This window comes from Plectropomus leopardus, chromosome 18 (assembly GCF_026936395.1).
Source record: "Plectropomus leopardus strain MGB_pleo_1.0 chromosome 18, ASM2693639v1, whole genome shotgun sequence".
Taxonomy (NCBI): Eukaryota; Metazoa; Chordata; class Actinopteri; order Perciformes; family Serranidae; genus Plectropomus; species Plectropomus leopardus.
Window position 1 is genome coordinate 20,207,260 of NC_142193.1, and position 26,364 is coordinate 20,233,623.

Genomic DNA, 26,364 nt, shown 5'->3' on the forward strand with positions numbered 1-26,364 from the left:
TTTTTGTGAGTCCGTGAACACAGGTGGAGCTTGTCATGAGCTCTGATTTTTTCCTCAGCAGCACTTGTGCAGTTTGAGTCACAGGGTCAATTCAAGTCAAGTTTATTTATATAGTACATTTCATACGACAGGCATAGACTCAATGTGAATAGAGGGGGTGGATAATTTTCTATCCTGTCAGAGCTGATAAGATCGATGGATGAGAACAGCAGCTGCTGCAGAGGGAGTGAAAGCAACTTTTAGACCCAGTGCAATGAACGGTTAAATTTCTTTTACAGCACCTGGTGTTCTACTGCTCCATCTGTACCCAGAGTGAGCTCTGTCCTCAGTGAATAACCAAATGGTGTGCATATTCAAAGGGGAAGTACATATGCCGTGTCTTTGGGTTGGATTCTTCTCTTGTTTCCATCATGTGCCAACTTTCATGAGTACGGAGGCCGGTTGCGTCTGAGGTTGCTAAGTGACCATAACCAGCACCGCATCATAGCTCTCCTAACAGAAATCCTTAGTGCAGAGCAGATCTTTTTCTAGTGTGTATTGGGCCTGAAATATAGTGTGTGGGGGAGATGTAAAGCTCATGATATCCCTGCAATAAAATGATCAGCTTCTGCTCCTTATATTTATGGAGGAAAGGAGAGATATCTGCCAGATGTAATTGTTTCTTCGTCACATGATATGCAGTGTGCACTGCCGTGTTCCTAAAGTTGAACTCTGTTCACCTCGGGGCACGGCTGTTACGCCCTGAAAAACAGGCGCTTGGGGACGTGTGTGTGTAGCAGTGGAGTGGCTTATGAGTGTGGCTTAAGAATGAGGCTTGCAAGCATGCCCGCCGTGCGTCTCCATTGACAACAATAGAATTGTGCGTGCAAAAGGTGCGTCATGTGTACGGCCCCTAACAGTCCTCTCTTGAACAGTCCACCTCTAAAAATATATAATCTATACCTGGCGGCAGATGTTTTTACATGGTGGGCCACACATTAAAATTAAAGTGTGGTAAACACATGACCACTACAGCCTGTCTTTGTTGGAGCGTACCAAGATGCCACCAAAACTTTGATATTATGGCAAAACTACATGCCACTCAATTCACATTACGGGTATCGGATAAAGAACTCTACTGGCATTGTTATCACCTTAAAGGTGCTGGTGTTTTAAATTTTTCAGGCCCAGCCCTTCTACAAGCTTCTGCCAAACAAAGGGTGTAAAATCCCGTTCACCTGTGTCCTCTTGAAACCACTTCCTTTAGGCTGTTTATTACTGTTGTAGGATGTGAGGGTGGGACGAGGAGTGGGAGAGGGGTTGTGTAAACTGAGCATGTGAAGATGTGTGCGCCTCTCTTATCTGCTCTGTCTGGAGTGCACCAGGCCAAGGCTTGATAAGCACTCTGCCCTCATGCCTTTTATTCCCTTATTTATTCCCTATCTCCTCACCTGCATGACCCAAAGTCTCTCTTTTTCTTTTGCTTGTCGCCTCTGTCCTCTTTCCCGCATTACTCACACAGTGATATTTCCTATAGAACAGCCCTTCTCTGTCTGTTTGTTCTTCTCTTTCTCTAACAGTTTCTCTCTGTTCTACAATCATATCTTTCAAGCTCTTTCTGGCACTTTTTCCCCTCTGTCTGCATGTCCATCTCCCTTTCTCCAACTCTCTCCATGTTCTCTCTTCCTCTCTCTTTCAAAACTCGGGTAATCTGAGGTATCTATCAGCAGACGTGAAGCCGTGTACTGCTCAACTCTGCACTCGTCTGTGTTGAGACGCTGATAAGAGGCATTGCTTGGCAACGCTCCCCCAAGCCTGCATCTTTCAAATCAACAGATGTTCCTTCACGCACGCACACACACACACACACACACACACACACACACACACACACACACACACACACACACACACACAAAACCCCTTCAAGTTTACAGAAGTTTTATAGATGCACTGCTTCAAAGCGGCCATAAATTTCAGCACAGCCAAGCGTCACTCTATCTAGAACATCTTTAGCTCTGCTTTAGATGTTCTGAAGCAGTCTTCATCAGTTTTTTCATTCACCTCTAATGTAATAAAGTTTGTGTAGTCAGCATGGTGACCATACTGGACAGTAGACAGCAGATTGCTTCAGACTAAGATAGGAGTTCCTTGAAGAGACATAAAACCTGAGTCAGCTGGACCACCATCTGTTTCATCTTTCGGTTAGTCTGTGGCTTATGAGCTACAGCAACTTGTCAGATCTCTAATGGGAATTGAATGTTACAGTAGGTGCAGCAAAAACTGACCTGCTGTTGAGGGAGAAAAAAGCATGCAAATAAGAGAAAATTGCATAAAAATCTTTTTTTTCATACAGATTTCAAGGGTAGTCTACTCCCCTCCACTTGGCCCTCCATTGTCTGTGGTAAAATGGGTGTGCTGACGGCTTGCTCAACGCTAGTCTGAAACTAGGAAGCCATCAATCACTGTATGTTTGTTTGGCTGTAGAGCCAGGCCTTGTGATGTGGAGTGTTGTTCCTCTTCTGCGTCCGTCCATCCATCCACGTCAGGTTCCAATGACACAGGACGCCGTGCCAGCTGCGAGGCTGGACAAACATGTGCACACAGGAGCATGTGTGTGGGCATGCAGAATGAGAGTGTGCGCACAGGCATATACGTGTGCACCAAATCCAAGTTTAGTATCACGCTGTGCCAGCATTACACCACAGCATTTAGTCTACACGTCTTCCTTGCCCTGTGGGCCGTGCTCAATCAAATCTGATGACTAGCTGTCTGCGGGTATAAAAAGAAATCCCATTCTTGTTTTGAGTCTGGGCACTACTTTAGAAGGATATTGATTGATTCATCACTTGGTAAATATGGATTTTTTTTTTAGACAGTGCCAAATTTAAGTAGCAATTCATCACACATCATGGCACGCACCATTGATGCTGTTCTGCGCAGACTGTGTTGAGTAAATTCGTCTCTCTCTGTGTGCATGTTACAGTTTACAGTAAATCTGATTGTAGTGAATCTGGATGTCTTCTTTTGTTGAGAGCTTGTAGTATGTCAGCAACGAAATGTCTGACCTGTTTTTACCTGCATCACGACTAAGTTGGGAAGCAGAGCTGCTTTCATTTCACCTGTCACCCGCTCACCCTGAAGCAACAGATTGTGACTGTATCCTCGTACAGTAGATGTAACTATTTTAGTCTCGAGCTTTGAGGTTCTTTCAGTTTCTCTTCTCTCATCCTCTATTCATTCTGGATCAGCTTCGTGTGGGTTGTGCCACCTCACAACATTAAATCCTTTTTTTGGGGGGTTTTTACCACTGAATGAGTCCCAGTCTACACTCCTCCTCCTCCTCCTTCTCTGACTCTTCCTCCGTGTTCTCCTCCTTCATCCCTATGTTGAAGCGATTAGAACTGTTTACTGGGCGTCGTTGCTGTCATTTCCACAGTCAGCCCCACGGCTTTGAAAGGCCGTGATCTTGCCGCTAGTTAGCAGCCCCTGTAGACAGCCTCAGTGCATGAGAAAGAACCTGTATGATAGTGCGAGTTCACAAGAAAATAATGAGGTCATAAACAAACATCAAATAACGCAAGGAAAATAGCAAGTTGTTAACATAAAGATTTTAAGAGTCACAGTTTGTGAGTCATATTGATGTAATGCTGCAGAGTCATTTGAAATGTGCATTCAGGTAGTTTAGCAGCCCACTCATTTTTTTCCCATCTCTTGTGTCTCACACTGGAATCAAAGGACATGCCGTGTCAGTGTTTGGCAAGGACGTATACATATTTGTCTCCATGTGACGGTAAACGGACCGAGGATAGCTTACAGATTAGTGGTCCTGAGTGTTGACAAAAGAGCCGTGTTGGGACAGCAAAGAGGGGCTGAGAGCGGAAACAGAGCCGGCCACACACACAATGCCTTGATGTAGCCCGACGCTTTCTGTCTTTCTAAACAGACAAGAGTTGACGGAAGAGACTCCAGCCACAGAATCATGCTTTTGATGTGTTTTCCACATTGTTTATGACAAACTGAGGGTGGAGGTTAAAGTCTGGTAGTGGTAAGACTTTGTTAGGAGAAGAAGAGGTCTAAAGTTTTTCTATTTACTCTTCCAGATTGAAAACCCGAGGTATTTGCGAGAGAACCCTATTCCCTTGTCTCCGGTAAGTTGCCAAGAGGTCTTGTGTTTTTTTTTTTTTATTCTTATGTAGAAAATAGTGCTGTCTTTTAACTCCTTAGTCACCTCATCACCTAATCTTGCTCCTCTTTATCTCTGTAGATTTTCAAATCAAGCTTTGGGAGGAACAGCACCTTGGCTGATGATCAGGGCCCACAGCCCGCACAGACCAAGGAGGTATACACCACAGTAAGAGCCCTTAGCAGCACCTGAAAGCTTTTATGTGTGATAAATATCAGAATTCTTCAATAATTTTCTTTGTGTATCCAAAGGCAGTACATGATATTTTAAAGACTGCCCTTTTTGTCCATTCCAGTAAGCCTAAACCCTCGCCACTCTCTATTCAGTGCGTTCAGCATTTGTATAGAAGCAAGTGCTGAACGCATACAGAAGTTAAAGCTCCCTTGACTGCTTTATGGCCCCCATGGCCATGTACATACATCTTTGTGCATAGTTTGTATTGTTGAAATGGCCAAGGCGAGCGTTCCTCTTAGAAGACAAAAATAATGCCGGCTCCCAGTGATGACAGTTTTTTCCTTATGTGGATTTAAGCTGAAAATCCCATTCTGAAAGCATGCTTTGAAGTCCCCTCTGCCCCTCCCCACTTCTCCCAAACCACCACTCACCCCCCACCGCCACCCCCACCCCACCATCGGCCTTTACCCGCACTGTTAAATATAAAACTGAGCATGACTTGGCTGTAATAGCCGTTGCTTTTCATGTCTGCTTGGGGAAAGCGCTCCAGTCAGTTAGATGGGCTTCACCAGTAAAGGGCAGAGAATGGAGGGAGAAAGGGTAGGAAAAAAAGGAAAGGATATGAGACATGACGGACAACAATGGTCTTGCTTATTGTCCTGTCAGAACAAAGATTTGTTTGTGATTCACATGTGTGGACACACACGTACTCCCCCATACACATCTACCCAGTTAGTAAGCCTACCAGGTACCTGTGGGCTGATAGTGAATGCAGCAACACCAATACGAAAACATTAAAGTAACGTCCCATGCTGTTTGATCCTGCCTCAGACTAGCTGACTGGCTACATACAGCGGTGTGTGGTGGGAATATAAATTTATCACATCTCAGGAGACCATATTTATCCTCCGCACCAACTTTACTTTGATATACACAGAGTTACAAGTTTATTAGTTACACCAATACAATCCACAGTAATGCAATCCAATCCAAAGGGCCTGCAATAAATTGGGGAAATCTTAGAATGTTAAGCTCATGTTAAAACTGAGTCGGAAGGTTTCGGTCATTTTTGTTGCTGTAGTTAATGGTATTTTTTATATTTGAGAGTTAAGAATATCTTGTCCCCATCTTTGTAGTTGGTACATCCCCTTAAATAAGAATGTAAAGTTTTAAGAAAGAGTCTGTAGGAAACAGAACTGACCTATCATTTCCACTGAGAATGCTCTCAGTATGGGAACCAGTTTAGGAAAGTCACAGAGAGGCACCGGGAGGGACGCGTTGGTAAAAGAGAGAAATGGTGCCGAGCTGAAGTTAATTTCCACATGGTGCCTAGGTTTGTGCCGTTTGCCAACTGTAGCCAATCTATTCCCTTTTATGTTGTATTCTACCACAGATGAAGGTTTCTTGACATAAATAGAGTGAAAATTAAGCTGCAGGGTAATATATATATAAAGAGACTATTGACAGATATAGTTTGTATGTCGTGGCCTTACCTTCTATACCTCCAAGGCTTCTGGAAGTTACTGCCAGCTTAGGATGTCCCAAGAACCGATACTTTGGTACAGTACAGTTTGGTTTTTGAGAATTTTAGAATTTCACTGGTATTGGTATCAGCCACTAAATTTCTACCTAAAGAACAGTTACTATAGTGATACCTCAACGTTTCATCTAGTCATTATCAGATCCAAATTTCAAGTTGTCCAATACTTTGGTTTATGACCTGTGAATCAAAATATCCTATTAGTCACATGCAGAACCTTGTCTTGAACTCTGCAGTGTTGCCCCAGTACTTCTCTGATACCTATTGTGAGGTTCTGGAAATTCCCTTTTGACTCTACCTTCTGCACACAGAGGAATCATAATAGGCCTGTGGATCATGACATGCCACTGTAAATCCCCTTTTTCTCTTAGTTTTTATCATTTAAGATGTGCCCTCCGATCATGTGTCTTAAGTCACCATTAGCAATTAAAAGTGTGTTAGGTGGATTTCAGGAACTCTGAACCCCACAAGTTGCAGCTGTTACCACACACCCACACAGTATTTTCCCTATAGAAGTGACTTGAGTCACCAATCCCACCTTAACTATATCATCTTCAATAGCCACGTTAAGCTTTCCTGCAGAACCATTGAAGCCCTTTCCAACCCTGCCATTGCGTGGCTGTCTGGGCCCAGACTAGGAAATCACAGTGACATCACTTCCCGTTAATCCCCAAAGCCTAGTTGAAAATTTACCCAGGTTTAAAGCGTTATACACGCCACATGTCATTAAGCTGGCTGCAGCTTAACGAACATCTCAGCTTTCACACCGAAGTCATCCTCCCGCTAAGCTACCGACTGCATTGATAAGAATGCTGACTGCTCTTTTCCTGTGGAACAATGAGTGGCAGCTGAGAAACTTCACCGCAAGCAGACATCGCCTTGAGTCACTTTGCTTATACAGTGTGTTTGCTTTTGGGTGAGTTGTGGAAAATGTCTGGCAGGAGCAGTGAAGTCCTGCTAATCCATCAGCACACCCTAGCAGTGCTCAGCATTATGAGGGCTGGGTCTTTATTTGGAAATTCAATTAAATGGTGATGGATGAGTCAGGTTTAGCCATAGGCCCGAGTTGTGTGATTGCAGAAGAAGATACTGACAGGCTGATTAAAGCGCCCCAGCTTTCTTTTTAAAGTCTGCATGTGTGCATGTCTTCAAACTAACCCCTCGATACCTGACCTGAGGGATCGTTGGCAGCAGGCATAGCAATGTAGATGAGTCTGTTAATGTCAAGCAGTCGCACTCTAATGGTCACAAGCCCCTGACTAGGGATCAGACCCCTTTGCTTTTTGTTGCCATAATGATGCGGTCTCCTTAATCCAAGGATCCTCTGGGATGGAGCTTGAGCTCTCAGCCTGTGATTTAGAGGGCCATAGCCTTTCTTATCTGAACGTTTTTCAAAGCTAAAAAAGAGCAAGCTAGTGAGCCTTAGTAGTTAAAAGGGGACCAGTTCTTTCGTTTGGCTTTCAAGATGGTGCTTCAGGCTGAGAGACACGAGGGACCAACAGTGTTCCATAATGATAAAGTTACTGTTTCAAGTATTTCTGTCCTCTCTACTTGATTCTTATGTTCTTGATGTGTTCATATTAGCAATTTTGAGTGTACTTACTCTGTGTTCAGAGCTACTTTTCTCTAAAACTGAGAATTTTTTGCACATGTCAAAGATTCATTTGTAGCCTAAGTTTTTTTTATCCACCCTTGCTATCTGGACAGACTACAGTAAATTAACTTCTTGTCAGAGTGTGGAAATGAGATCTAGCTGCTCCTCAGTAGATAGCAGAACGCTGCATACCGACTATCCTCGAGCATCTGTGTTTACCGAGGATGAAAAACGCACCAGGACATTGTACATCTCAGGCAAGACGAAGGAGATGCTCAAACGCAACCTTGCTTTGTGGAGCCCAAACAGTTAGCAGACGATTTGTGAACACATCCCTCTGAGGAAAAAGGCCTTGACCCCCGCGCCGCTTTTGAAAAAGCAACTGTTTCCGTCTTCTCCTTGCATTCCTTCTCTCATATGCCCCCACCGCTGCTGCCGCCGCCACCACCCCCCCCCCTTCTTCTCTCCCACCCTCTCATCCTTTCAAGAGCGGAGTGTCAAAAAACATGGCATCTTACAGCGCTCGCTACAACTCTGAAGAAGAGAAGAGGGAAAAAAGCTGTACCACCCAGTCGGGCTGATTGAAGGCATCTCAGACGCCTTAGGTGTACGACATTCCTCCTCCTCCTTCCTTCACTGACGCCTTTATAAACAAGTTTCAAACGCCCCTGATCTAGTTTGACAAACTTTCTCCAAAGAGCATTTGAAGAGAGGATGAGAAAGTGACACCCCCACATGTGCTTTTTTTTTTTTTTTTGGGCACCAGCAGAATCAGGTCTCCACTTACTCTTCTGCTTTTCAATCACTGCCATCTTTTTCCCTCTCTGTCTTTCTCTCACTTTCGTTTGCTTTTTCCTTTCTACTCTGACAGGTCTCCTGTGGTCGCCTCAATTGCACAAGAAATGGTGGTAAATCAAGAAAAAAAAGACAGAACAAAGACAAAACACTTAACAGAGCTTTGTCAAGGATACAGTGTATAAATGTAGCTGAAGAGCAATAATGAGGAGAGGCATCTAGGAGGCAATTTTATGCGTCGTAGTTGGACTTTTATTTATTTTTACTCAGAATGATCTTCCAAAGTAAAGTGCTGACATCTTAACAAAATCTGAACTCTTTTCAACCCCAACACGAGTTCAGATTTTTTCTCAAACACCCAGTTTGCTGATGATGTCTGTATTGTATTGTATTGTATCGATATATACATATACACTTAACCATACTGCCATTGCATCATATTTTCATTCAGGCCATCATCACAGCTGCTCCCCCTTTGATTTTTACCAAGAGAAGGTCTAATGTGGTTTGATGGTGCCAAGCAATGCCGTGGGAATTTTCTACTTAATTGTTTTGATGACTAGAACAAACGAGAGCTAGCCTCGGGATGTTGTTAACCACTGACATGTTCACACACACAGCCACACTTTCAAAGGAAGAACATTGTCACCCTGCTCCAGGGTTGATTAGCACACCCGAACAGACAGTGACTAAACATGAGTACTGACATCAAAGCAGATGGCCAGTCATCTTTCTGTCAAAGGTTCTCTTTGTGCGTCCATGTGTTGTGTGTTTGTGAGCGAGACATCTTGTGTGTGATTTGTGGCAAACTAACTAGAAAAAGTCACCAGAGAAAGCTGTGGAAAAAGATATTTTAAGAAGGAACTGTGACTTACAAAAGACCGTATGTTAACACTAAAGGAAATGAAAATAGCAGCAAAAAGCCATGTAAAATTAGCTGGAAATAATACAATACATGTAGTTTGCAAAAGAAGCATAAAGAGTGCATTTTAAAGGGGTGTGCCATCTAAATAAAGTATCACAATTTGACATTTCTATGGCAGAGCAAAGTTTGGTCAATATTTGTGAGAATAAGTTACTCTCTCAAAGCCAGAAACCAGAGAAGTAAGTCTCCAGCTTATGATGTCAGCATGCATAAAGTCTGGAGCTTTTCTATATACAACAAATGATGCTGCTCCTTTTTATACCAGATGAGTTTAATCTTTCGTAGTGTTCTCAGTTCTGAACAAGAAAAAGTACCAGCATACTTAGATCATTCCCCTGGATGCACTCAGTTTCATCTATAACATATATCTCAATTCACTGTCTATTGAGTAGCCCCAGTCAAATAAACTGCGCTCAACTTTACCACACTAAAGACTACGTGGCTTCAAGCTTTGATAGTGAGGCAATCATACATTGCAAGTGAAACAAAGCTCCAGTGATTGGCTGCAAACAAATAGCCTTTTTATAGATCTGGGTAGAAAAAGGATTAAATGTGGGTAGCACTTGACTGGAGAACTTTTTACATTATTTGGTACTGGGTTGTATCGGACTATGGCTTAAAGGTAGTGAGGACTGATAACCAGCCCTAATGAGTGTTATGTTAAAGACAGGGTTCTCATGGCCACGGACAACTTGAAAAAGTCATGGAATTTCACAGTCTTGCTTTCTAGGCCTGGGAAGGTCATGGAATTTATGAAATCCTTGAAAATTTGATGAAAGTCGTGGAATTTTATTCTACGTAATAATGATAAATTTTTACAGTAATCACTCGTGGATAAACTGCCATATGCTGTTACATAATGGCAAATTTATTTTTTGTAGCTGTTTATGTAAAGTAGCTCAAATCTGCCTTGATGCGTGACAGTGTTTTACTATCACGTATGTTTTTTATTATCTGCCTGTGTTACGTGTTACATCTTTCTCCATGTATGTGGGAGTGGTCATGGAAATTTATTTTTTTGATCTATGGAAAGTCATAGTAAAGTTTTGGAATTTTGTCCATGAAAATGTGGAAACCCTATGAAGATGATAGCGATTCAACCAAGACTAGGCAATTATTGTTACAGTCAACAGCCAATGACTTAAGAGCTACAGTCTCTCAAGCCTCACCTGCAGGCCACAAAATAAGGACCTGCATTCAAATCTCTGAAAGGATAAACCCCTTTTATTTTACATAAAAACATATTCTTTCTCTTTCGCACACCCACAAACAAAAGCTTGCATTTCTGCCCCACAAGTTGTAAGGCTCTGAGAATAGAAAATATGTAAAAATAATATGTCTACTGTGGCTGTCCTCCACTAAAGAAAGTATTAGCTGACAGTTAGTCACAGTATTCCTTATCAAGTACACCAAAAAAAACAAACTGTCATTTAGTATTACTGTCTTTCTGCAGAAAAAGGGAACACCTTTCAAAGACCAAGCCATATTTGTGAATAACATTGTCACGGCAGATGTGATAAATATTTTCCAAGTCCGACAAATAGATCATTATGCATAAAAGACCATAGAAGAAAAGGTCATTAGGTTTCATTTGCTTAAGACTTGAAAGCTCTCTAGCTTTAGGGGATCTGTTCCAACATGCACATGACAACACTGAACTTTTGATCCTCTGACAACACTCAAATGAAAACAGCTACTCTCTTCATGATTAACTGCACACAAGTACACACACACACACACACACACACACACACACACACACACACACACACACACACACACACACACACACACACACAGGCTTTCACTTTGTTGCGCTATAGACTGAAGATTTTATCACAAACATGTACACAGACAAAAACACACACAGTTGAGTACATCTCAGTTTCACACTGTTTCTTGAAGCTCTGCACACGGATAAATGTTAATGTTAAATGTGGTTTATTTCATCATCAACTGTGTGTGTGTGCAAGAAAGGACCCACTATATCTTCTTTCATCCAGATTCATGTTATTTCTGTTATTCTGTCAATCTATACGATTTTTTTTTCCCAAGGCATGTCTCTCAAAAAAGTTTGGACACAGATCTCAGTGTATAATTCCCTAGAACAAAATTTAATCCTTGTGTTGCCTGGTAATAATAAGTAATATTTCATGCCTTAAGCAGATGTTTTTTTTTATGCATACCAACTGCATTTCATGTATAGAAATGAAAACAGATTCACTAGAGAGTTAAAAGTGCTCCAGAAAGTCCATGGTGTTACATAATATGATGTACGGTTATCTGTGTGTTTCCAGACTGAGATGAAGATCAAAGTTCTGGAGTCCAAGCACCAGGAGGAGAAACTGAGGATGCAGCAAAGACATGATGCAGATGTTGAGAAAGTAAGAATCAAAACTGAAAGGTAGCCAATCCTCTGCCAGAACCAGCGTTTCACCAGCACAATCTAATTTCTATCTGCAGCTTGTAGTATATGAGAAAAGGCATATTGTTGTCACTTATTTCAGTGTTTTTCATGATCACTGAAGATACAGCATCACAGGTCGCATCACAATAAATTTGGCCATCAACAACAACAGCCGTCTCTCACCAAAACATATGCTTGCTATATTTGTTTGTTTGCTCACGTGACTTCTTCTCTGTGTATTTATTTATTTATTGTATTAATAATGACATTTCACTTCACATTTCTATATCTATGAATTTCATCGGTAGCAGCCGCATATTTACAGCTTGTCAAGCCTCTGACCATCTGTCAGGCCTATTAAAATCTTTTACAGTGAAGGGGAATTTAACATACATGAACACCAAACAAATCTATGCCTCTAGATCATATATCTTTCGTCATAACTATTGACTGTAGAAATGGACTGCCTCTTCATCTGCATTTTGGTCGATCCCGTCTTGTTTTCTTCTGTTTTTTTTGTTTTTTGAGCTAGAAGTGACCACATTTGGGTGAGAAGTTGGAGCTGTGGAGGAGCAATGTCTTGCAGACAGCCTGTCACTCAACTGGCCTCACACCCTTAATACTGTATTAAAGGTGTGAAGTGTCAAAGTTCCACACTCCAGTATTTTACTGATATGAGTGCACCATTCGGATTCTCATAGTGCACTGCATTTTGCCATACTTTTCAGTTAACACACTCAAATGCACTCAAAATAGCGAGTATAAGTACAGAGGTATCCAATTTATGATACAGCACTAATTTTATATTGATTCAATTAACCTACAACAGATCAACGTCCTGTCGTGTTATATACAGTAGTATTTAGTGCATGCCTAGAAGTTAAGTTGATTTAGGTTGGACTGTCTTTGCAAACAGTTTTCAACTGGAATAAGACGCCAAATCAGAATCTGCAGGTGTAGTGTGACCATGTCTGAATCCCATTATGGGATGCTTTTCTACTGCTTTTCCTTGGTCGTGATTGACATGAAATAATTACCCATTTTCAGTCTCTACATGTCATCAGGCAACCGTGATTTCAAATGTTTAAAACCCAAACTGAGCCGATACTGGCAGAATATCCACCACATAACAAAAATATGTTTGCAGAACCCTTATAGCTCCACTTATATTTGGAGATAACACTTAAAAAGAGTTTTGAATGACTTGATAATTTCTCCTGGGGCCACTGGACAGACAGATCTGTGAACTTCAAGGCTCATGAAAACTCGTTAACCTGCGTAACAATGCCCATCAATGGCTCTTGATTCCATTTGGTGGCTAATGAAAAGGAAAGGAACAAGTCTCTCCTCTTCTCATCGCCCCATGCCGCAAATAATCAGCTCTTCAAAGCTCTTTGTCAGCTGGTGAAAATAGCGGTAAAGCTGGTTTATTTCACACTTGGTGCCCATCAGTTAGGCGGCAGATCAAGCACCTGGGATCTGTCACGTCCTCGGTATGACTTTCCTTTGCTGCCACAGAAGCTTTTAATAAAAAGGAAAAACACTCCAATTTTCCCTCCACTTTAAGATGCCCATTGCTGCTTTGTGTTTGACAAGAGACAGGATGACAGCTAGCTCTCTTCTCCCTCTCTCCCTCTCTTTAATTACATACAGATTGCGAGTTATGTCCGATTTAATTTCCTCTGAATTTTACCCAGTATTCCCTCTAATGGCTTCAAAGGGGGGTGATTCAGGGGTGCACTCTGACGAGGTTGAACGAAGGTGGGCAAGCTTGGTTTAGTTTTAATTAGTCTCTTCATGAATAATGTATAAGCTGCTGAAAGGCTACTGGTCATTGTGGAGAGGGTAATGAGAGAACAGGCCTGAGTGTTGTTTGCTAATGGTTGTGGATCAGTACTGTGTTTAATTCTGAAATATCTAATAACCTCGGGTGAAGAAGCACATCTTTATGTTCTTTTTCTGAACATGTAAATGATCTGAGATAAACAGTAGACCGCAGCTTTCATCAGAAGACAAGCGATGATAATCATTAACTATTTTGTTTTGAATGCCACTGGGATTCAATTACATTTCTGATGTAGTTGTGAAATGTGTTTCTCTGTGTGTACACAGAGTAAGCAAGTGATCTAACTCCAAATTTTGTAGCTGTGTTTTCTTCTCCAGTTCCCTCCATTCACTGGTGATACTGGTTAAAGCCATGGGCAGTTGTTTTGGATTCCCCCCTACATTAAGATGTATTAAAAGCCTCAAATGGGCACCCTAAAAGCTGTCATTTCCCACCTCATAGTGCACTCTCCCTGGAGCTGACACTGTGTCACCGCCTTGCTCAGCAGACCCCTAAAAAGACAACAGTCTCTCCGGGCTGGTAAAAATGAAAAAAAAATTGGGTATCCCTGAATGTTCTGTGAACTTTAACTCCATCCACCCCATCCTCCTTTCATCTCCCCCGTCCCATTCACACTGAGAGGATGACAGGCTTGGCAGCTAAGTGCACTTGGATACAACAAAATGCTAGAAAGGTAAAGTCTTATGTGCTTTTGGGACGGCTCTTGAGGGGAAAATAAGCACTCTTACTTTCTGCCATTTCTGCAAGAAAATTGGAGCTGAAAATCTGTTGTTGGACTAGTCTGTTTTGTTCTGTCTTGTCAGTTGGAGGGTTTTACCACTACTATTATCAGTTAGGCTTTTAAAGAGGTTTAGATTAACATTTTAAAGGAGCTGTATGTGACATTCACAGCATATCCATAACATGTCTATGATTCAGAGTCTGAGTTGGATTGTCTGCACACAGCCCTCAACATGGAGGTGGTTGAGCAAATGGCTAGCAGCTAATGGTGCTAACTCCATAAATACTGCTAATAATGGTAGCAGTGCTGACAGAGCTAACATGGTAATGTGGTGTGGCCTTACCCAGTGTTTCCTACAGAATTTAAATATATGTGTGGCGGTACCTGACACTAAATGGTACTATATATTCCAGCAGCGCTCCTAATGAACAGTTTAGGGTCGACAGATCATCAGCCTGGCCGATTAGCGGGGCACATATTTGACAGTTTGCAGATTATCTTTATTTGTGTTTTATTTTAATGACCGCAGATAAAATGAAAATGAAATGATTCTAAGGTTATGAAATCAGGGCAATTAATATTTTCTGGCGATTATACACCAAAGAAAACATACTAATAGTACTACACTAATACACATATTTGATATACGCTAATTTGATTTCATTTCATCATGAGGGTAAAATTCCTTGTAGTGACTGTGGATTCAAAATATCAATAGAGTACATGAAAGCCTACATTACACCATAACTTTACAAAAAAACTGTTTGCTCATGAAACCAGCCTAGTGAATTTGTTTACAACCTGTTCGAAAATGTGCCCTCTGCCACACCAGGCAGCAGACACACACCCTGAGACAAATTGCATAATGAACATACTGTATATAAATGTGCATAATGCAGTTGAGCCAAGACACCTTCTCCTTAAACATGGAGAGTGCTAGACTGTCCTTTCAAACTGGAGCTCCAACTCTCCATGGCCTTATTTAACTAATTGCTCACAGATGGCAGCAGCAAGCAGATGCAGTTACCTCATCACACCTCGGCACAGGTGGCTCTCTCAGATGGCATTTCACTCAGTTAGCCTGTAGCCTCCTAAGGATTAGATAGGCTTGTGGAAAATAAGATCTCACCAGGTCACACAGGGAATTATGTATACAAAATGTTCCACATCCCTTTTAAGTTATTATGAATTTGTTTTTTATCAAATGATCATCATTTAGGAGAAATTGCTGTTTTGTTGCAGTGCTCACAAACATTTCTGACATTTTTTTCGTAAGGCCATACAAACTTGTTTTCATGAAAACATTTGCAAAGAGATTTATTTCTAAAAATTTTAAATCCTGCAATGTTTACATTTATGTTAACTTCCTAGCAGACTTCTTCCCTGACATGTTAGAGCATCTCTGCGTTTCTTTGAGTGTTACACCCACCTGTATAAATATTGCATAAAATGAATATGCATCCTTGTGTGTGGTACATGAACCAAAAAAAACGGACACTGAAGAAAAACATTGCCCCATAGGGCTACTAGTGGTCAGAAACGCCACAGGGTACCTTTAAGCGTGATTGCAGGTTCCAAAGCTGTTTTCGGTGGTTGTGTTTCCATCTATTTATGTTGGGTTCCAATTGGTACCTTTTAAATTTAAGTGTGACTAAGAATCTTGAGCAAAAATTCTAAACTTTGCATGGAAAGTATCTATTGATAGCACAAGCCTCTGGTGAAAGAAAAGCGCTTCAACAAACACATTTCATAATGTATGCAAGTTAGACATTTTTAAGCTTAAAAAAGCTGAATATCATCTCCCTCTCTTAGATTCTGGATCGAAAGAATGGCGAGATTGAGGAGATGAAGAGCATGTACCGGGCCAAGCAGAAGGAATCGGAAGAGATGATCCGTAAGCTGGAGAAGAAAGGTGAGAGGTCACTAGATTGCAGGGTTAACTGGAAGGATGTTTATACTAGTGTCTCTGAACACTCAGCGTAAAAGGCCCAAAAAGATACAACTCCAAAAGAGACTGGTGTAGAGTGACGTTCTCCAGCTGTGCGCCTCAATCTGAAGTTTAATCGCACAATGTGTGCCTTTTTCTTCATGCTAAATTTGCTCTTCCCTGTTCCTCTCGCGCTTCTCGCCGCTCCGCCCTTTTGTCTTTCCTCTCAAAGCATTTGATGAGAAACATAAACTTGGCAAAGAGGAGCGCTACTGGCCATTTGATAGATGCAATATTGTTATTGACATTGATTTACAGACAGCACATCAATGAGCGTGTGTGTGTGTGTGTGTGTGTGTGTGTGTGTGTGTGTGTGTGTGTGTGTGTGTGTGTGTGTGTGTGTGTGTGTCCATCCGTGCACATACCCTGAGGCAGGGCCTGACTGCTCTTTGTGAGTTTGTGTGTGTGCTCTTCCACAGTTCAAAGTGTGCTGCGGGAATCCCAGGTCATCTGCGAGAGCAAAGAGAAGCAGATTGCTGAGCTGAAGAAGATGTCGGATCAGAGCACCGACTCCCTGAAAAACGAGTGGGAGAAGAAGGTATGAGGGAGAAGTTGAAGGGTTTGGATATTCTGCAGCCCAGCCCCCTGTAAGCAGCCCTGAGCCAGAGGAAGGCTGTTTGATAGCATGAGACTAGCAGACTTCGCTGGAAGCAGGCAGGCTCTGCTGCACTGTTAGAAAAAAAATCTTTATTCTTTCATGCTGTGCTTAAGTTAGTGTGGATTTTTTTTAGTGCTGAAAAATGAATGCTCTCTGCCCTGGGTAAATTGTGTTTTCACTCCTCATCGCTCCAGCTAACCGAGCTGTTGGAGCTCAAAAGATCCTAATGAAATTTCCACTCATCTCTTCAGGGTCACTAAGCATGTGATTTTTCTCAGATGAAATAATAAAAAACTACTTAACCATATAAATTATGTTTATTGGCCCTGAAAAAGCAAGATGTTACACGCCTAAAGAAAAAGATGTTTTGAAAGGGGACATTATTTAAAGAGACAGTGTTAAAAAGAAATTAAGCAAAGAGGTGGTGGAAACACCAAGAAAAGTCTGTTTTTGATATGTAGTCATTCTGTGCCCTTCCAGCTGCATGCTGCAGTGACAGAGATGGAGCAGGAGAAGTTTGTGTTGCAGAAGAAACACACTGAGAACATCCAGGAGCTGCTGGAGGACACCAATCTCAGGCTGGCAAAGATGGAGGCTGAGTATAACACTCGGTCACAGGCAACGGTGAGTACAGAGACAGCCGTTGGTTTGTGTGTTTTAATTCAATTCAATTTTATTTTTCCCAGAGGGCATTTTGTGTTGCATCAAGAATAAACAGTAGACCAGTAGCATAAGAAAAATGCATAAAAGCACAAACTATATGACACAGAAACATACAACAGTTGAAACTAATCTGTGCACAGGGTGACTTGCACCTGTGCACGTTCAAGCTCCATTGGAGCAGATTAATATGTGTCCGCCTTAACTCCATAGGGCCAATAATAATTCAGTGAGCATTGAATATGAGAACTTCTCCTAATAACAACCATTTGTGTAGTAAACATCACCATCAACAGGTCATGACAGTTACAATATTGCAGCATCAGGACCATGAAGGTCCTTGAAATGCTGCAACAACAGTACAACATATACTGTTACTGTCATTCTATCAAGTCATCATCACTATCAAGACCATCAATATAAGTACAATATGTACTTTTACCATCACCCTGTCATCATCGTCTTTATCAATACTACAAGTACAAAATGTACTTTTGTGTTTATTTAGCATTTAGATCTGATTAAAGGGATTAGTTCTGTTTATATTAGAACTGATACAGGTACTGGTACTGGGATTTGGTAGTGGTACCCAACAGTACAACAGAGACATACAGCAGTAGACTGTCTTTCCTAATCACACAGAGCTGATCTCCTCTGTACAGAGCTGATCTCCACATGTATGCGTGTGTGTATGCGTGTGTGTGTGCGTGCGTGTGTGTGTGTGTGTGTGTGTGTGTGTGTGTGTGTGTGTGTGTGTGTGTGTGCGTGTGTGTGTGCGTGCATGCTCATCTAGCAGTGATACTGGGCTATTACTTAAGTGATATTGGAAAAAAATACACCAGACACCGATTGCAGCAGATAGGCGCTACAGCTGTAGTTTTGGCTTGTTGGGAACTCAACAAAGTCACCATTAGTCTCTGTGGCTGGTTTCCCTGTTGCAGGGGGCTTCCGCCTCCCGTCTGAAGTTGATCCCGGCAGCTCCGTAGAGCTCAGTTGCTGGCCTCGGAGCTCAATGGCTGGCCTCAGGCATTGGGGCACTTCGCTGCACTTCCACATCTTGTCTAAACCCTGAGCTCTCACCCCAATGAGCTTTCAGGAACTGACATTTGGCATAGAGGGATTCAACATGAATCGGTACTTGGAAGTGCCAGTGCAGTTCAATTGGTACCCTTTAAAGTACAGAGTTCAGTACTCACCCTGCTTTATTAAGATGAAGGAAAGTTTAATTTTCTCAGTACATTGTGTTATTTACAGTCATCACCTCTGCATGTGGCTGGCCCCAAATGACATCAAGTAGTTTAAACATTTTAACTTTACCTCATGTAACATGATTTAACTTGAATTAGAGTGCTCATGTTTATTCCATCTGTCTGCGATCAAGACTTGACACCAAAGGGAATGAGCACGAGAGCAGCTGTACACCAAGCATTCGCTTGCCGCTGTTTAGAAGAATCATCTTAAACAGCAGCAGGAGAGCACTTCATGTGGGCAGATTATTTTCTATACCAAACACCAGACCTGCACTGGAACAAACAGGATTCTGGGTGACAAGATGGGTGCATTTTTGCATAAAACTCTTTGCTTGCTTAGCTCTAAGTAAAGCAAACAGATCTGTCATACCTCGAATTATAAAAACAGTGACCCACACTGCTCCATGGCTCAAATGAAGGGAGAATTCCTGTAACCTCTGGGCGAGAATGACTCTCATGTCTTACCTCTGTCATCTTTATAAAGGTCTTTGATCCAATGGCGTATTAAATCTTCCACATGGTAATGGTTGTGCATGCCCACATACACACTAACACCACCCAAAGCTTCAGTTTCTTTGATGTCATATGAAAGGACTTTGGTTTTAAGTGGAATCGTGCACATCACATTAATGGAGATCATCAACACCAGAGGCCAGTCGCATATACTGCCTCATAAATAGCATTGTTATCAGTATCAGCATTCGTGGGCTGTCATAAGTATCACACATACACACATCATATTGCTTCTGGCCTTAATCTGTCAGCAGGCTCACATTTGAGAGGCATCAAACACCGGACAGTGCAGGGCCGGTGGTATGGCCTCTCTTTTAATAATTAAGGACAGACAAGGCCCTAGAGAATGAAAAGAGCCCTCTGTCATTTTAAATTAGCTGCTCTCCTGCTGTGAGTTTGGGCTGACCTACACACACACGTACACACACGTGCCTTGTGTCGGAAGTTCAAAGTGGACAAAGTGGTTTGTGTCTCTAAACGTCAATGTCTAGAATGAGTGTTACCTTGTGTCTTGCTCCGTTGACTTGCTGCTCATAGTTACATTAGTGTAACACCTTAAAGATATCAGTCATCAGCTGAGTTTATCCAATATGCAGACGTTTTGAGCTTGTAGAATATTCAGTCCGTCACAACTTTGACCCAGTAGCTTCAGTTGCTTTGAGCATGTGGTTTGTGCAGTCAGTGATACCACATATGTGTCTGTTTCAGGCCACTACTATTCTTCTGCGTTCTATGAGAGGGGAGATATAGCTGCTAATAAAAAGTTCATACTCTGGACACAGTGTGATAAGTTTGCTCAGTTCACATGTTAAGTATGCGAGCCAAGACAAACTCAGATTGATGATTCATGATCACTCAAACAGAGCACTGGATCTGGATTAATAAAAGTAAAATGAAGAATGTTCATCTGCCCAATGCTACCTGGTTGGATTTCTGTCCAATACAGATCAAAGATCTCACAAGGGGCTTACAGATATGTCAGATGTTGTTATTTTTGGACGTTATCTACGCACAGGGCAGAGCCAATAGAGTGACTGAGTAGGTGTTTGAAAAGAAAGACAAGCCGGTATCTGCCAAGGTTTTGCACCATGCAAATTCTGGACTGTAGTGTATGCAAATCCATGCATCCAAATAAATGATAATAAAGATATGATTAATATGGCCGCATGGCTAGAGATGAAAGAGAGAGAGAGACAGAGAGATCATGTTTAAGTAAGAAAACAACACAAGGTCTCCAATCGGCATTCATTGTTCAGGAGGTTTTTTACCAGGAGCAAAATAATCTACAGAGTTCTCTTTCTCTCAAAAAGACATAGAGCAGCTGATTAAACAGGTGAAAATACTGAATAAATCAGTTTTGTGTTAAAAATCAGTGTTTCTCTAATGCCGAGTAGGAGGGGCTGGAGCTGGACTGACTCAAACATTTCCCAAGCTTGTTTCTGGAGGAGATACTCACTTGGGGCAGAATTATCTGCAGAGGTCTCTTCTTCTCCAAAACAAACAGACCAGGTGATGAGAACTGCTAAAAACGTGACAAATTGGTGTTTCTTTTATGCTGTTTTTGGCACGTTTGCCCAGTGCCTGCTTTGAGTGCTCGCCTTATTTCAGATCTCGACGTTTAGCAGGTTTTCACTGTGAACCGAATTAACTGCAGAGGTCTTGTTCTCTCCAAAACACACACGCCATGTGATTTACACTGATAAAAATGACAAATAAAGTAGTTTCACATTACTAATCAGTGTTTATCAAATGCTGTTTGGCATGTTAAAGCTGAGCCACAAGCCAAGCCACCTGCTAGTGTGTGCTCACCTTTTTTTTCTGATAACTTAAGACATCCTCAGACATCCAGAAAGTTTTTACTGGGAGCTGAATTATCCACAGAGGTCTCTTACTCTCCAAAACAAATGGATAGTGATTTAAACCAGTAAAAACACCGACTAAAGCAGTTTCACAGAAAAAAAGTGTGTTTTTCTGATACAGCTTGTTACTAAAAGGCTGCTAACTATGGTGGCCGATGCATGAATGTGAAAACGTCAATAGCTCTATCTGGAACATGTTTGGTTTGTCAGTTCTTGGCTGCTGTAGAAACATTACAGTGCAACATGGCAGACTCCATGGGCATGGACCTGCTTCCTATGTAGATGTCTGTCAGACAATTAAAAGGAGCCATGGTGCCGCTGACAGCTGACAGTGACCTAATGACTGTCCTTGATTTGAAATCACAGATTTCTCTGGATTTGAACATCAGAAACATTTGTGTTAATACACAACTCAACAAAACATAGCATTGGTCGAGAAACCTAAATTTTAATGCAGAAAGGTTACTTTGATATTCAATTCAGTTTAAATCACTTTATTCATCCGCTTGGAGCAATAAAAAGGCATGTACTGCACACGTCAATTTACGCATAAGACAACTCACACATAGCAATGCAAAGAAAAAGGAAGAAGACACAAAGAAGATAAAGTGCATGCTGTGAGTTTTAACATGCAGATCATTTTAAAAGCGTTCAGTCACAAAAAAGGAAGAGGTGATATTAAACGTAAATATCCCAACTTTTGTCAACTTAACTTTTAAAGTGGTATCTGCTCTAGAAAAACATATCTGTGCATCCCCCGTAAAAGTGGTGGTAAAACAACAAGTAAACAAACCTGCAGGAGTGTTTGTTTGACACTTGTCCCACAAGTCCACACACTACTCTGTCTCCCTTTCATATGTCTTCTATCAGACTCCACTTGCTGCTCTTCCTCTCACACTAAAGTTTGAAACACAACATGCTTGCATACACACAGCCTGACAAGCCTCAGGTGATGAGCGATGCAGGCTGTCTTCAAATTTCTGGCCTCACTTCTGATACAAAAACTGTAAAAGGTCATCCATCACTCTGTGTAACTTTTTTGTTACAAATTACATGTTTTCTTTCCATCTTCAAAGACTTTATCACTTCTAAATCTCTGAAGTGGAACAGAGCTCATAACGCAGCGTATGTAGTCTGCTCTTCACACCTTGTAATTCTCCTTCTAAAACACCTAATTAGGGGACATAATTTGCTCCCTGTGAGTGTGTCCAGGTGTGCCCAGTCCAGCCTCAGCTCTCTGGCAGGAGATGAGAAGAAGCACCTCTCCATACTAAGTGTCAGCACGCGTCCCAGCACAACACAGGCCCCTTGTTCCTTATTTTAGCGCCCTACACTGCTAACACAAAGACAAAAAAAATCTCTCTCACCAGCCTCGCCAGGCGCTGCTCTCGTACTTTTTCAAGCACACCGCTCCCTCCTCTCCCATCCTTCCACCTCCTGTCATCGCAAGCCTCTGTCATCGTCTAGATTGACTAGCACGCTCCATCTTTAATCAGCACCCCGTCATCGCCTTTATCAGCGTGCCCGCACTGCATTCCAGGCTGTCATATGCACACACACACACACACACACACACACACACACACAAAGACACACGTGCATATGCTGGGGGACAGTATGCAGAGAGGGGACGTTTCTTTTCATCAAATCGGCGGTGGAAGAAACTGTATGCATCAGCTGGGCTTTGATCATTGTCTTTATTGAAAATCTGAATCCTGATTGAGCTTTTGACATTTAAATAACTAACCGGTGTTCATGTACAGTAAAGTAAACTGAGGCTTTACATTTATAATTATTAGGTTTTTTTTCAGTTTTTTTTATTAAAGTATTTCAAATTGATTATAAGCTCACTCTGTCCCATAGACTTAGCAAATGATGAACACAGCTACTGTGTCATCACACATTGGTTTGTACTGAAACAAATGCATATGTGACACAAAAAGGCAACTCATTATTTTGGCCAGTAAAAAATATGCTGGTCCACACAGTTTTTTTCATCTACCAGTTCCCTCGGCGAGTGAGTCAGAAAGGTAATTTCAGACACTGTTATGTGTACATTTTCAAAGTGAAAAGAGCATGAAGACGAAACAGGGACCTGCTGATCAAAACATTGTCACATGTGGTCAGAAACTCTACAGTTTACCTTCAGTGTACCTTTTAATCCTTTGAAACGTGAGCAAATTGGCTTGATTTGTTTCACAAACATTGGAAGAAGACAATAAACAACGAAAGAAGAAATTATCTAAAATTAGCAAGAAATAGTACAAGTACAAGAAAATTACCTCAGAATTAGTAAAATAAATAAATAAATAAAAAAGACAAAAAGAAAATGACTTGGAAGAAGTGCTTAAAAAAAATATATTTCTGTAACATTTCTTCTCGCTTTGTTTTTCTAAATTTACAAATTTCTTGCAATTTGAGGAATGTTTCTCATCAAGTTGCTCATTGACTTTTTTCCCCATGTTTTTGAAAGAAATCACACCAATTTGCTTGGGGTTCATGCGTTAAAGTGCTGAAAGGTGTCTGAAAGCAGTACAAGAAAAGTGATGTTGCACCAGGTTTTAAAGGGTTAAGCAGGTGATGCTTAATGCTGTTATAGCTAAAATGTATTATGACATTTAACCATTTTTAAATGAGATTGCCAGTGTTGCTAAATAAGAAAATGACCTTGTGTTGCCCGTGTTGCTATGAGTTTTTCGAAATGACAGAAATCAGGCAACAAGGTGAAATCACAGGATGGAGTTACAGCTCTAGAAATGTTTCAAAGGCAAAACAGTTGACTTCAAAAACTGCTGCAGTTGAGCTTTTGTAGACTAGATAAAATATTTTCACTCGATAAAATCTCCTGTGTAGCATTGAAAGGGTTTCTGCTTGTTTAACCTTTGGCACAGTTTGTATAGAGAAGATGTTTTTGTTTTTGATGACTCACAGATCTTCAGAGAATAGCAGGGCAAAACTCAAAGTCTATTTCGAGTCCAACCTGAGCTTTGGGCCTCATCGTACAAAATATAACTTATGCAGTAAAAATCTATGATTTATTAGTCTTTACCTCAAGTATTTCATCATTTTTTTAAATGATAAAGGATAAATAAATAACTATATTGTTTATCACATTCTTCCATGTTAGCAATGAGATTTTGTCTGACTTCATCCTGAGAACATTCGCTCCTCTGACCCGTGACATTTTCTCAGGCAAGTGCCCTTAGTGGTTCAAGCTGTTTGGTTTAGTGATTTCTGTGCATGCTTGTGGTTCAGGAGCAGACGGTGCGTGAGCTGGAGCTGCGGGTGAAACAGCAGTCCTCGGAGGTGGAGAAGGGCAACATGCTGCGTCAGAGGGTGACACAGGAGAAGGCTCAGTTGGAGATCCACATTGCATCTATCAGCGGCGAACTGCAGGAGGCCAATAGACGGTCTGTGAAATAGGAAACGAGAAATGAGAATTGTTTAGTGGTGAAAAAAGGATAAGATGTGCCAACTCTTTTAACTAGTGCGTCAAAATGTATTCTTTATTGTAAAACATCTGCTTGAGGTCTCAAATAACCTGTTACTGTCAGGGTGAAATGAAATCTTTTGAACGTGCTGAGACAAATCTATGGCGACAGGGAGATGATGAAGTTATTTAACTGATGACTTTGAAATAGGAACAGGTCAGTGTAAGTGTTAACCATCCTGTCATGCTCTTTAATTGTCCACAGAAACATGATTCTGCAGAAGGAGAAGGACCAGCAGAGTGAGCAGCATGAGCAGACTGTGCAGAAGCTCCAAGCCAAACACGAGGCTGATATGAGCCACTTACATCAGGAACATGCTCTGTCTGCAGCTAAGGTCCACATTACCTGACCACCTCCACATCACTCTCCTTCCAAGCCGGCAAAATTTACAATTGGTTGATGCAAAATACAAAATTGTACTAAATGTAACTGCATTTTTTTCTTCCTTTCTGTCTCTCTGCTTCAGGCCTCTGAGGTGATGGAGGAGTTAGAGAAAACTGGAGCTCTACTCAAACAGCAGCTCCTGGACAGTGAACATCGAAGACACCAACAAGTCAGGGTATGATTTGGGTGGTGGAAGTTTTAATGAGTACATAGACTCAGACCTAAACATAAATAGCATGCATCTTTTCAGTGTATTACTGTAACAATAATAGCTATGACAATACTTAAAGGGATAAGTTTGGTTTTCTTCAACCTTAACACTATTTACCCATGTTTTTGTGTCTAACTGACTAATGGGAACATCGATTTTTGAAATTGGTCCGGTATTGAACAACAGGGTTGCAGCAGCAAAATAAGCTTTAATGTCACCACTCGGGGTATGTTTGCAACATCAATGTGTTCACTAAAAGTGGTTGACTTTGCTACTGACAGGCTCGGACTGTTTTTATAAGTGTGTGAACACTTATGTAAAGGATCCCTACAGGGATAGATATTTTTGATTAAGAGTGAGGTCGTTTTTGTTTAACCAGTAGTCTAGAAAATGGTACTGCTAAATCCATGAGTCATTTTTAATAAAAAATAATTTTAGCGTTGTGATACACGTCATTCAGAGTTGATAGAAACAAAATAAAACTTACAAAAACTGTCTTGATTCATCTTTTCAATGTTCCAGCAATCGGCAGCTCTGCTTTGGTTGGAATAAACTTTAAATTCACCTTGTTAGAAAAAATGTTGGTTATATACACACTAAAATGACTGTTTATTCATATGGAGTCTGGTGGCTTTAGCCCTGGCTATTTTGGAGCTCTTTCTGGTTAACAAGGCTGACAAAAGGATAACATCATAATGTTGTCAGAAATTATGATCTGAGCCTGTCAATGGCAAAAAAAAAAAAAAAGCAAAAATGTCATTCATTACTGAACCAGTTCATAATTATTGTTCCCTTCAGACACAAAACATGGGAAAATAGCGCCCAGTTTAGAATAGGAATAGGCTTGTCTTTTTGTGATGTGTCACAGTATCACCTCTGCCACATTGTATCATTTTAACTCTGCTTCCTTTCAGGATCAAGAGATGAAGTTTCAGCAGCAAAAAGATGAAGTGCAGATCAGCTGTGAGAAAAAGGTAGTGTGTACTTCAAGAGAGCTGATCCACTGAGCTGCATAGCTTCTGTCGTTGCATTAAAACAGCCCTGGACAAAGTTATTACGGTCAAGTGGAGATCAAAGCAGGAAGTCACATGTTCCTTTTTGGTTCCCCTTACTTTTAGATTTTATGTCTGGTCTCGTAAAATCAGAGCCGTGATTAACAGGTAGATGAAGGACTGGGCAGAGAAGAAAGACGAGGATGGAAAATGTATAATTTAGCATAAGAAAAGAAAGCAAAGAAAGTTGAG

At 41.3% G+C, this 26,364-nt stretch overlaps 1 protein-coding gene across 3 annotated transcripts in view; it reads left to right on the forward strand.

Annotated features, from left to right (window-relative positions):
• Positions 1-26,364, forward strand: part of cep112 (centrosomal protein 112) — a 134,441-nt gene that overhangs the window by 14,967 nt on the left and 93,110 nt on the right. For 2 of the 3 annotated variants that reach the window (XM_042505151.2, XM_088091079.1), the window contains exons 7-16: positions 4,083-4,130; positions 4,247-4,333; positions 11,491-11,577; positions 15,980-16,079; positions 16,574-16,692; positions 17,233-17,376; positions 24,290-24,444; positions 24,730-24,859; positions 24,992-25,084; positions 26,035-26,094. In XM_042505151.2, coding sequence (XP_042361085.1) covers positions 4,083-4,130; positions 4,247-4,333; positions 11,491-11,577; positions 15,980-16,079; positions 16,574-16,692; positions 17,233-17,376; positions 24,290-24,444; positions 24,730-24,859; positions 24,992-25,084; positions 26,035-26,094 — 1,023 coding nt within the window. The remainder of the gene's footprint in view (positions 1-4,082; positions 4,131-4,246; positions 4,334-11,490; positions 11,578-15,979; positions 16,080-16,573; positions 16,693-17,232; positions 17,377-24,289; positions 24,445-24,729; positions 24,860-24,991; positions 25,085-26,034; positions 26,095-26,364) is intronic. The other variant, XM_042505152.2, reaches the window with a different exon arrangement.